Genomic DNA, 13,096 nt, shown 5'->3' with positions numbered 1-13,096 from the left:
TATTCAGACCAATACAAAATTAAATGTATGATTGATAAGTATAGCCTGATTAAATACAAATTACTTCTTACTTACATAAACATCAACAATCTCTATCCATTTGGTCAATTTTCATGGGTGTTTTTTTTCATATATCTGTTTTCCTATTCTAAGGTCTACTTCTTTTTTTTTATTCTATGTATTATCAGAGAAAGACTTACATCAAACAACATTTAGAAAGTTCAATGCGTGAACAACAAATAAAATGTACTTACCCTGTCCAGCACCTGACCAAAAACAAAACAAAAACAAAAAAGTGTTATGTGAAAATCAGAGTAAATCAAAACAGATACTGTTCAAATGTGAAAACTTTTTTTTTTCAGATTCAAGCTATATCATACCTGCACCATCCACCCTTTAGTAATGGTCTGAGATCTAATGGCAATCTTTCACTTGAGACAATAAAACAATGCCAACATGTACAACTACAAGTAAGAACTGGGCACACAAAAACATAAATATCACAAAAAGAAAACAAACATAATCTTTTTAAAACAAAATTATTAATTATACTACAGTCATATACTATACAGAGAGGTAGAACTAGTCTATTGTCTAATGCCTTATGCTCACCATGAGTGTCTGCAAGAACCAAGTCATTATCACTGCCTGGTGAATTCTAGCAGGTGTAGTCCCCAATAATTGATGTTCTCATTCCAATAGGGGCCACATAAATTCCTCAAGCCTTCTTGGGCATATGTACCAACCTTGGCATCCCATCACCCTGAACGATGAGGACATCTTTCTTGTCAACTTTGTTGAAAACTATTTGAAGATGGGTGTAGAATTCTTCCATCTGGTCATCATCATAGTCTGATGTGAGGGCATATATCTGCATTACCATGATGCTGAATTGTTTGGCTCGTGAGTGAATGGTCATGATTCTGCTGGAAACTGGGCAGCATCCAATAACTGCATTTACATTCTTGTTGACCAAAAACCCCACTGAATACATGTACATGTTTCTTCCCTTCTCCACTATAGTAGTAATAGTAGTACAGTAACAATCTGGTTCAGTTCAGAGGCAATGTTAACCCATGCTGCAAATGATCTGGTATGTTCTCTGTAATCTTTTTTTCATAAGTATGTCTTGAGAAAGTCAAATCTGGCAGAGCCCATCCGTCTCCAGATCAGATATATAATAATATTTATAATATATTCTTGTTGAGTTTATTCTTGTTGGATTCATAAACAATTTCAACCAAGTGATGACCTAAACAGCAAAAGAGGTCCAAGCGGTAAGCCAATGATAATCGAGGCCATGGATCGCAAGTGTGTGTGTGTCATTTTTGTAGTTCATCACTAATTAATAAAAATAAATTATTTTCAACTGAAACATTTTGATCAATTTCTTATTGTAAAAGTAAATGCCAGTGAAATTAATTCTCATCATGTTACAAAACACAACCACTTTGCAGTATGAGTTTTATTTGTTTTCATTTGTTTTATTTTCACGACATGTTTGCCATACTATAGATTTGTCTCTACTGAACTGTGATAATTTCCTGGTTTTTGTTTTTTTTAAATAAAGGAGTCCTTAGTCTTCAAAACAGTAAAATAATAAATTTTATACGAAGCTTGCTTAATAATACAACTCACCAAGTGGTGTCACCCTTATGTCAGACATGATTCTCCCAAGGAAGCCGCCATAAATATGAAGGGAAATAATTCTCGTAGCAACGTCGCCAAAGTAAAAGCACTCTCCTTCCCTTTTTCGAACACAGTCTGCTCAAGATGGTTTGGGGTGCTCTTCGTTTTATCGCTAAAAGTTTTCTTGTGGGATCCTTCTTCTGTTTCTGCATTCACTACTGGTTGCTAAAGAAATCTTACCTGTTTACTGAAGAAGATGTGGCAGGCATCGCCCGAAAATATGTTGGTGAGTGGCTTGCACAAGGTTCTTTCTTGAATAGTGACTGTAATGTTACTTTACTTAGTTACTTGGCCTTGCAGTTCCAGTGCACTCTGACATTTGTGACCGGTAAGATTAGAATGGTTACGTTGGGAGCGCAGTCCGAGTGGAAAGTGGCGTGATGAGGTGATCGCGATCTGGATCACGCCTGGCGAAAGATTGTATGCCTTCATGTGATGTGTACTTAGCGTATGTGTGTGTGTTTATTCATCGTGTGTGTGTCCTTTGTGTGTGTGTGAGAGGGCCATTGGGGGCAGGGATTTTAGTTTAATGAAAGACAACAAAAAATAAACAAACAAACAAACAAACAAACAAAAAAAAAAAAAAAAAAAAAAAAGAGAGAAAGAAAGAGAAGAAAAAGAAGGAAAAGAAGAAGAAAAATAAGAAGCCCCATTTAACTTCTGAAACAATAGAATCTGAAACCTACCAACATTTTTTGCACCATATTTTTTGCAGTGAGATTTTAATTCTATAGTTTTCTCGATCAGTCTTTGTTGACTTTTAGTTATAAATATTCGGTTTTAAGGGGGTGTTAAAGCGAATTGACTGATCCATTATACATACACTACACCACATCTGCTGTTGAACACATGCACACACACACACACACACACACACACACAAAAGAAACAGATGTCTGACCGTCACATAAACCCAATATGCTGATCAGTCCTTGAGAGCCTACCCCAAATTTGTATAAAACATTAGCAAAAAATGGAATGAAATAATTCAATTCAAATTAAGCAAATAAGTGAAAACATTAAAAAAAAAATTTTTAAATTCAGTAAAGTGACAGATACATAGATTGTATTTGTATTTGTATAATTTCTCTTTTTGTCACAACAGACTTCTCTGTGTGAAATTTGGGCTGCTCTCCCCAGGAAGAGCGCGTCGCACTCTCATACACTCACTTAGACACACATACATACTCATTCATACACACACACACACACACACACACACACACACACACACACAACATTACTCAGTGGGATTATACATATTACATATGCAAATTTATAAACGTTTATGTGTTCACACACGCACATGCACACACACACAGACACACAATGCTGATCATGCAAATAAATATAGCAGATGCATGAATTTTTGCAGAGCTCTACCCTTGCACATAGTTCCCACAATCTTCACTTAAATTTGTTAAAACTCAGCTCTCACTTATACTGTTATAGGTTACACACATAAATTGAGCACATGCATGCATTCATGCAGAGTTCTACACAATGTATAGCTCCCACAATCTACACTCATTCACATACATACACCCCACTCCTTTCCACACACAGCCACACACACACACACACACACACACACACACACACACACACACACACAAACGCACAAACACACACACACACTCCCACTCCCAACTCCCATGACAGACACATACACAAAATATGCATGCACACACATTATACAAACTTGTAATGTGCATGTTCAACAGTTAAATAAGTCTAATAAAGTAAAATTGTATTAAAGACATTGCTACTGATCATCCACCTGGAAAACTGTTATGAATATTAAAGAGAATTTATGTTCAAGATGTTTAGTGTCACATAGGAATTGGTCCATGTATCAAAGATCTTCGATCTTTTATAAGCTAGCATGGATGATGGGACAGCAAAAAAGTTCATGAAAACATGTGCACATAAACAAATACATCATTATTATAATATGTGTTTTCTTACATATATATATATATATATATATATATATATATATATATATATATATATATATATATATATACATATATATTTGACCAAAACATAGTAACAAGAGGAAAATAAAAACAAAAACAAATAACAACATTAAAAAAACAAAACAAAACAAAAAACACACACACATAATTCATATACACATATAACATTTGTTTTCTTATATTAACTGCCATGTTTATTTCAGTAGAGCGCACACACGCACGCACACATGCATGCACGCACGCACGCATGCACACACGCACATACAGACACGTGCGCACTCACACACACACACAGACACACAGAGACAAGCACACACACAGAGGATCCATAGTGATGATTGGAATTTGTCAGTTTTCATGTATTATGCTTGAATTGAATTAAGAGATAATGTATTGTCATGATCAACATAATTTAATCATTAATTTTGATTTTCAATTTTATTGAGCATTGATGTGTGTATTTTACATTTTATTTTGGCTGTGATGTGCTTGTATGTCCATGTACACCCCTTCATCATAGCTCATGAAGGGCCAATACCTAATAATGAATAAATTATTCACATTCACATTCTTTGTCTGTCCATCTGTCTGTTAATCATTATCTCTAAAAGCCCAATGTGACAACAGACAAGACATGTTTCTTGATTTTACTACTGCTGATGCTCAGAGGGCTTACCTTATCATGCAAGAAAGTATCAACAGTCTTGTGAAATGGACTCATTTGAACCACATGGTTCTCTGTCCACTTAGAACTAAATTGATAATGATTACCACGAGACAAAATGACAAAACCTTTCCCAAAATTTACCAGTGTTCTATATTGGTAATGAAAAAATAGTCGTCAATCATAAAATCTTAGGAATAATGGTTGATAACTATTTATCTTGGTCTAAACAGCTAGAAGTTATGTCCAAAAATCTTGCTTCAAAACTATGTCAGTTCAGAAAAATAGATATATTTTTTAACTTTATGCAATGAAGCTATCTTTGCATTCATTTATTCCGATTTGTTTAGACTATGCTTCTACACCTGGGATTCAGCCAGCAATTTTCTGTTTAAACCATTGAAAAAGAGCTGTTGAAATATCAATAAATCAACCTCTCTGACAGATTCTGACTTTAAACAAGTAGACATCCTCGCTCTTAAGGCTATATTTCTATTATTCATCATTACATGTAATAAAGGCCTTTTCAAGCATGAAATATTCCATGGTATTGCTCCGTATTCTTAATGTTCACTTTAAATGATTAGCGACACTTGCACAGAATTTAAAAACCTCTCATCACAACCACGCCTTTCTGTAAAGCAGGTCTTACATATTCTGGGGGTTAGTTACAGAGACATATTCTTGAGAATTTAAAAAGTGAACTGAACTTTAAAACATTTAAGTGAATTTTCATCATTCTTTTATGAGTCAGTCAAATGTGACACCATAGTTATCGTATATTATTACATATATTTATATCCAAAGATATCGATGATGATTCGATATTGTTATTGTTTTGCTCTCTCTTCTCCCAACTCAGTCTCTCTGTCTCTCAGTATCTGTTTATGTCTCTGTCTGTCTGTCTGTCTCTCTCTCTCTGTCTCTCTGTCTCTCCTCTTCTCTTCTCTTCCTGTATTGAATGTGACCTGTGCATGACTTACTTCTTTTTCCTTTTTGCCCAGAGGGCTGGCTGTAATTTTAAAGGAAGAAAAACTTATTCCACTACATTCTTGAAACAAAAAAAAAAAAACAAAAAAAGAAACTCTCTCTCTCTCTCTCTCTCTCTCTCTCTCTCTCTCTCTATATATATATATATATATATATATACTTTTTTTTTTTTTTTTTTTTTTTTTTTTTTCCTCTAGCAGTAAAACATGCATGTATTGACTGTATAAAATATATAACGAAGCTGAAAATTTCCAAAGGATGTTTTTTTCAAAACAATTGATGCTGAGGCACAACTCATTCTTTTGTACACTTCTGAGATGTGGGGTCTCAATAGACTTGAAAATATTGAGAAGGTTCATTCCTTTGCATGTAAACGTTTTTTGAACATACCACTTGGAGTACCAAACAGGTTTGCATACAGCAAACTAGGACATTATCCACTGTATATAAATAGTGTTATAAGGTGTATCAGGTACTGGTTAAGGTTGTTGAATATGAATGTGCACCGATTACCCAGACAGGCATATTTGATGTTGTTTAACCTGGATGAAAGGGGAAAAAAATGCTGGGTGTCTTTAGTAAAAAAAATACTTTATTCAGACTTGGGTTTGAATATGTCCAGTTGCAACAGGGCGTTGGTTGTGAGCAAACGTTTTTGTCATTATTCAAGCAAAGAATGAAAGATATATTTATGCAAGAATGGGACGAGTCAGTAATGTCTTAAGATATATATCATAACTACAGACTGTTTAAAACTGGTTTTCAGTGTGAACAATATTTTGACTTTGTGGATAAAAAGTGTTTTAGGGACTGTTTGATAAAATTACAGCTTGGTTTGCTCCCAATAAATGGATCATTTTTCAGGAGAACATTCAAATGTAATTCCAATTACGCATGTAAACGTTGTAACGTGGTCGAAGATGAAAACCATTTTATAAACAATTGTGTCCTTTACAATAATCTGCGGCAAAAACATCTGAACTCTGAAGGTCAGTTGTATGTTTACTTGCTGAAGAATGGTTCTGTTTACAGTATTTGTAAACTCTGCGTTTATATATTTAATGCCCAGAAGATACAACAGGAATTCTTTGACAGTGATGAAGAAATTCAGAATTAATTTACTATGCACAAGAAGAACTTTTTTCCTACAGGTTTAAGTAAGTATGTATTTTACATTTTGTTGTCACTGCATGATCACCATATGATATTGTGTACTTTAGACCTCTTTCTAGGGGCCGGAGGCCTGGAGATTAAAGTTTTTGTTCTTGTTCTTGTTCTCTCTTTCCCTCTCTCCCTCCCTCTCTCTCTGTCTCTCTGTCTCTCTGTCTCTGTCTCTCTCTCTCTCTCTCTCTCTCTCTCTTACTAACTCTTCAGAGACAAAATTTTTAATCAACCACTCTTGTGATCATTTTCATAGTACAATAATATTATTGTTTATCATTTGATGTTTGACCGTGCAGTGGAGAGCAACCAAGACATTCCCAATGCCTACAGCAAAGTGCTGGAGGAGTTCAGAAGGAAGTACCCAGGGCACATCCTGCCAGATGAGGACATCCAGTGGATCTTCATGAACGCTGGTGGCTGGATGGGAGCTATGTGCTTGCTTCACGCCTCTCTCACAGAATATGTTTTGTTCTTTGGATCAGCCGTCGATACTACAGGGCACTCAGGCAAGCATAAACTCATTTGCAACAAGATTAGAGTAGTTATGTTAATAGTGTTGGTGTGGAACTATTGTTTGGTTGTTGTTGTTTTTATCATAAATGTTCAACTTGGCTTTGATTGATGAAATGAAAATAGAATATGTTTGGCGTTCTAATTCAGTGATCTCTTTCTAGGTGGCTTGTGACTCTGTGTGTGTGTGTTATTAGGAAGTATGTCTAAGTTTCATGGTATGCATATATATATATATATATATATATATATATATATATATATATATATGTGTGTGTGTGTGTGTGTGTAAAAATGTGTGTGTGTGTGTGTGTGTGTGTGTGTGCGTGTGTGCACATATGCACCGGTACATAGAAAATATCATGAATTATACGGCATATACCAGATATGTTTGAAAAAGTACTTGCTGTAATTGACATGCAGGGAGATACTGGGCCAACATATCAGACACCATCCTGCATGGAACATTCCACCAGTGGAAGGAAGGAGCTCTGGAAAGGACTACATTTGGGCCAGGTATTCTGCAATTCAGTGCTGTTCTGAGTAATACAGTGTGTGTGTGTTTGTGTGAATTGTGAGAGAGAGACACAGCAAGTGTGTCACTGTGTTTGTGTATGTGTGTGTGTGTGATTGTGTGTATGAATCGTTGAATGCATTGACCTCTTAAAATCTGAACTAAATAGATGAAATAAAAAATGACCCTCTACACTTGCATTGCAGGTGACACGATCCTCCATGCATGGGGAGAGGCCACAGCTGTGTCCTTTGAGGCTGAAACATGGATGGTTGAATACGGCCGGGGCTTCATTCCGTCCACCCTTGGTTTTGCCCTTGCGGACACGTTTTTCAGCACAACCGATTTCTTGACTTTAATCTATATAGTAAACGTCTACAGCAAAGCTTTGCTGCAGGAGACTGGTTTCTACCTTGCTCATCTGCGTCAGTACCTTAAAGATTCACTTTAGATTGTTGGTGGAGGACTATTTTTGTGAGTAATGTATGAGAGAAAGGGAAAGAAAGTGTGTGAGTGGTGTACGAGAGGAACAGAGAGAGAAAGAAAGTGTTTTTGTACATGTGTAGTTGTGCGAGAGAGAGACTCAGAGGGTGTGGTTGTTTGTGTGTGCAAAAGAATTTTTTTGTGTTTTGTGGATGCATAAGAGAGAGAATGTGTGGGTGTTTGTGAAAAAGAGAGAGAGAGAGTGTATGTGTTTTGCACATATGTGAATGTGAGAAAGGGAGTGAATGTGTTTGTGTAACAGCACTGTATGTGTGTGTGTTTGTGTGTGTATACATGTGTAGATGTACTCACATATGTGTTCATGTGAGTACATGTGTGTAGTCCTATCTTGCACATTGTTTGTGTAGTTAATGAAGTAGTTTTTGTGGGAGTGTGTTAGAGTATTTGAGAGTGTGTGTGTAGTTGTGGGTGCAACTGGGTGTGTTTGTCTGTGTGTGAGTGAACGAGTGAATGCATGTTTTGTAGTCGTATTTTGCTCACTGTTTGTTTGTACATTGATAATTAAGCAGAAAGTCTTTGTTCTTTTTGTGTGTTTTTTTTTTAATTTGAATTATTTATGTAAATCATTTATCAAGGCAAATGTATTGTGTCTGTGTCATGTTACTAGTTAATTCCTTCTTGGGAAAAAAACCCAAAACTTTTTGTTTCATTGTTGTTTTTCTTTGCTGCTCAAATTTTCAGTGTCAGCGGCGTTATTCTCCCACCACTCATTTTGATTCCCCCCCCCCCCACCCCCACCCTCCTGGTGAGGATACCTTTAAGAGATGCTGTAGATGATTTTTGTGTTTGGCAGTCTGAAAACAGCAGCCCAGGTCATGCAGTGCTGTCCGAAGAAACATCTGTTCAGTTTTGACTGATGTTCACATGTCTCTGTGTTTCTGTTTTGTCTTTAGAGTGTGAGAAATTACCACTTTTTTTCAAATGTTTTTCCTGTCATTATTTTTTTGTTTGGTTGTTGTTTTTTCATCATGGTTATCTTCTTATGCATTCCTGATTTGTAACCATCTTTGTCAATTCCTGTCAACAAAATATTGTATATATATAATCTGTGCAAGAGAGTGTTGGTCAGCTTGTTCCACAAGGGGCATATAACTCTGCTTGTTCAATGTCAGGATGGGCATATTCCATTTGAGGCTGATTGGGCCTACATATACTGGATAGATTTTGATTCTAAAATGCACCAGGCCCAGGTGTGGGTCGAGGTATTTTATGACATGCACATTTTAATTTTTCAGACTGAGGTTTGGTCAGGTGCTAAATCTTCTGCAGGGATGAACACATGGGATGGGTGAAAATAGATGAAAGTGCATGCCGAAGCAGGTCTTCCAAATTCCTTGATCCCAGAAAATCTCCAGACATTACCCACCCTGCAGTGCCACCAGGATTTGGCAGATTTTCAAAAGGGAAATTAAAATGCACTAGCCACTTGGCCGTCATACCTAGTTTTCTCAGTCAAAAGTTCAATTTTGTTTTCTGCCCTGGATTGACCTTCAAGTGGGCATATTGTCCTGTTTGGTATTGAGCAGGAGAGGGGGGCAGGAGAGAGGGCTGAAGCAGTTTCATATTCTAAGGAGGCATCACTGCATTGAGAATTCCACACGTGCTGCACCATAACTGCTCGGCAGATGCCTGATCAGCAGTCAGGCCTTGAGTGCATGCATTGTATATATTTGTGTACCAACAAGAGTGGACTTCCTATACAGAATTTTGCCAGTGGACAATCCTTTTGTTGCTATGGGTTCTTTTTCGGTGCGCCAGGTGCGTGCTGCACATGGTATCTTGGTCTATCACCTCATCCAAATGACTGGATGCTCATTTTGATTGTCCAGTCAAACCTGGGAGAAATGGTGACACCTGGTATTGAACCCAGACCTGTTGGCAGAAAGCTGTCTCAACAATTCTGCCACCTTCCTCCATGCTGAAGCAGTGCATGGAATCAGACAAACGGACTGTGGAAGGGGAGGTGATTTGGAGAAAACCAAGAAATATTAAAGATCACTCCATAAACATGGGCACAGTTTCATTTAAAAAAAAAAGAAAAAAAAAGCATAGTAATTGAGAGAATTAAGATTATGCAGACTGCATAATTATGGCCTCTTACTGATTGCACAAAGGGCTGTTTCAGGAACGTGCACCATTAACAGCTTGAAAATGCATTTGAGCGGTGCTCATTCCATTAGTTGCATACACCACTGCTTTCCAGAAACTCAGTATCATTTCACCATACTCTGAACATGAAAACTGTGCATGTTCCCAAGTGGTCCTTAACTTTTTGTGAACCCTGTGCTTTGATTTCCAGTTTGGTGTGCAACCTGTCTGTACTGATTCCATTGAACTTTTGTGTGTGTGTGACACAAGCTTTATTTTGACTTGTCTTGGAGTTGGAATGATGTGGTGTGCTGACTTTTCTTTGAGTCTTCATGATTGTCTGTGTCTGTGTCTATTTTTTGGACTTAAACTTTTCTCTCTTTTTTATTCTGTCTCTCTCTCCTTTTTTTTTTTTTTTTTTTTAATTTGTAGTTTATTTGTGTGTGTGTGTGTGTCAAATTTTTTTCTTGAAATATGTATTTTTTAATTACTGGATTTTTTCCCCTGATGGCCTAGACTAGCTGAGGAAAATCTTCCGATGATTGAGGGTCACTCTCTCAATGTCTTAACTCATGCCCTCTCCTGCCTTGAACTTCTGTTGGAAAATTCATTTCGTCATTTTCATCTTATCCTGTTTTGTTTCAAATCAATCCTTTTCTTATCATCTTAGTCTTATTTGTTTTAGAATATCAATATGTTAATTGGTAAATTGCTTAATTAATGTTTGTTGGAGAGGGGGGGGGGGGGGGTTGTTGTTTTTGTTTGTTTTTTAATTGGCACAAATGTCTGCTTGCCAGTCTTTGTTTTGTTTTTCTTTTGGTGTGTGTTGGTGTGTGTGTGTGTGTTGTCATTTTGGTTTGAATGTATGTGTTGAAAGTTTTTGAAAAACACGGAATGGTTGAGATTTGTGAGAAGTAAATTGTGACTGTCTTTTTCCCCATTTTCTTGTTTGGTTTTGTTTCTTCCAGAGACTTTAATTTCTCAGTTTCTTCTGTTTTCTGATGTTAGACTGAGAAAAAAAAAGATAACTGGAGTCTTCAATCTGTAATGTTCATGTAAATGTACAAGTGCTGTTCTCGCTTGGTTGTCAATGAGCATGTGAAGTGTGTGTGTGTGTGTGTGTGTGTGTGTGTGTGTGTGTGTAAGACAGAGAGATCAGATTCAGGACCAGTTTCAACATTGTTTCATTCCATTTATTGAGAACTTACTGTGGAGTTTTCCTTATCGCACATTGATATTAATGATAATCAGAGTTTTTGTGTCTCAGTGAATTTATTGTTCCATCTGTTTGTACACACAAGTTTCTAAATAAAGACCAGATCAAAGTCTGATTTTGATAATCTGTATACATGTGAGAGAGTACTGTAAAGAATTCATGATGAATGGCCAACCTTTACATTGGGTGTGAGGTGACATTCCTGCTCTGTTGGGGAATGAGTACACATTGACAAGCTGTGATTTTGTATTTTTCCTGCACTCCTGTGCTGCTACTCCCATATCCACTTTTATCTACATGTGAGTTTATGTGTGCACATATTTTTACCTCAGTGTGGACAGCTGTTCTCTGTTTTTGGTGCTGCGCATCCTGGTTGGTGTCATGTTTCATAACCTACTGAACACTGACATGGATTACAGGAACTTTAGCATGCATGATTTGATCTCTTCCTGTGTATACACATATGGGGAGTTAAGGCACTAAGAGAGTTAAGGCACACACACACACACACACACACACACACACACACACACATATATATATATATCCATGTTGACCTGGGAGATCAGAAAAGAAACAACCTTTAATCCATCAGAATCAAACCCGGGACCCTTAGCAGATTGGAAGTCCAATGCTTTAACCTGTAGACTGTTGCACACTTTCAGCTTTGATAATCATAATGTTGAGGATAGGAATCAATGACTCATTATACGTGAGTAATGTCTTGCCATCAAAGTGATAAACAATATTACCGGTAATGCAACACCAGTAGGCTAATTTCAATCAGCATATAAGTTGTTGTCGTTGTTTTTGTCGTTTTTTTTTACTCCAGATAGACCTGGTGACTCTGTCTTCACAGAATTACTAAAAAAGTTTAAAATCTGTTAGCATGATTGTCCAATCCAGTATGGCACAGTTTTAAATTACTGCACTATACATGCAAATGAATACCTTGTACATATTTAAGCATATATTGTACAGGCACAGGCAGTCTGATGCAAACATGTGGATGAAGTGTGTACTTTACACACTTTTAAATAGCAGTGACTGCCAAGAATCAAACATCATACATAGTTTCAAATCTATGGGCCTGTCACACATACAGTTTTGGGGAGGGGGGTTGGGGGTGGGGGGGAGAGAGAAAGGTGCAGTCTAAAAAATCAACAAAACAGAAAACAAAAATAGTAGGGGGGAAATGCATATGAAATGGCACTCCATAATTCATTCCTGATCCATGATGTAAACAGACATACAGATGAAAAAAACATATTAACATTCCTGTTAAGTTAATCAATAAACATTTGACTGAAAATAATGTATAGATATATATATACAAATACACATCCCAGCTTCACATCAAATTGCTTGAACTGATGCTGGAGAAAGACAGAAAGAACAATATGGTGGCAAAACTGGTTATAAATATTATTGCTAATGTACAATTCCACCTTGTTATCACATGCCACATTGACCACATTGTGTGCAGGTAATACTGCGGGGGATGGGGGTGGGGGAGTACAAGACATTTACAGACCATAATTTCTCTTGGAGTATGTTGTTCATGTTGCCTTAAACTGTAATATAACTAATCAGCAGAATGGTAAAATGTATCCATTTTGATATGATCGTGTGTTGGTGCATATATGTGTACATGTGTGTGTAAATGTGTGTATGATTGTGAGTGTGTTTGTGTGTGTGTGTGTGTGTGTGTGTGTGTGTGAAAATACATTAAAATTTTCTGACTCATTCATGCAGCCACAATATGCATTGCTCTC

General features: G+C 36.8%; 1 protein-coding gene across 1 annotated transcript; it reads left to right on the top strand.

The window, feature by feature from the left end:
* Positions 1-1,763: 1,763 nt before the first annotated feature.
* Positions 1,764-11,436, top strand: LOC143287304 (sigma non-opioid intracellular receptor 1-like). Its single transcript, XM_076595252.1, has 4 exons — positions 1,764-1,915; positions 6,786-6,995; positions 7,423-7,515; positions 7,720-11,436. Exons 1-4 carry the CDS (start codon positions 1,774-1,776, stop codon positions 7,962-7,964), a joined length of 690 nt encoding a protein of 229 aa, XP_076451367.1. The 5' UTR covers positions 1,764-1,773; the 3' UTR covers positions 7,965-11,436.
* The last annotated feature ends 1,660 nt before the right edge of the window (positions 11,437-13,096 follow it).

This window comes from Babylonia areolata, chromosome 11 (assembly GCF_041734735.1).
Source record: "Babylonia areolata isolate BAREFJ2019XMU chromosome 11, ASM4173473v1, whole genome shotgun sequence".
In the NCBI taxonomy this organism is placed as follows: domain Eukaryota; kingdom Metazoa; phylum Mollusca; class Gastropoda; order Neogastropoda; family Buccinidae; genus Babylonia; species Babylonia areolata.
The sequence above is the reverse complement of the archived record's forward strand: the minus strand, read 5'-3'. Positions and strand labels throughout refer to the sequence as shown.

Coding starts and splice junctions, on each gene's coding strand:
- LOC143287304 (XM_076595252.1), top strand. CDS start 1,774: ATGGTTTGGGGTGCTCTTCGTTTTATCGCTAAAAGTTTTCTTGTGGGA. Junction 6,996..7,422: donor CGATACTACAGGGCACTCAG/GCAAGCATAAAC, acceptor ATTGACATGCAG/GGAGATACTGGGCCAACATA. Junction 7,516..7,719: donor AAGGACTACATTTGGGCCAG/GTATTCTGCAAT, acceptor CTTGCATTGCAG/GTGACACGATCCTCCATGCA.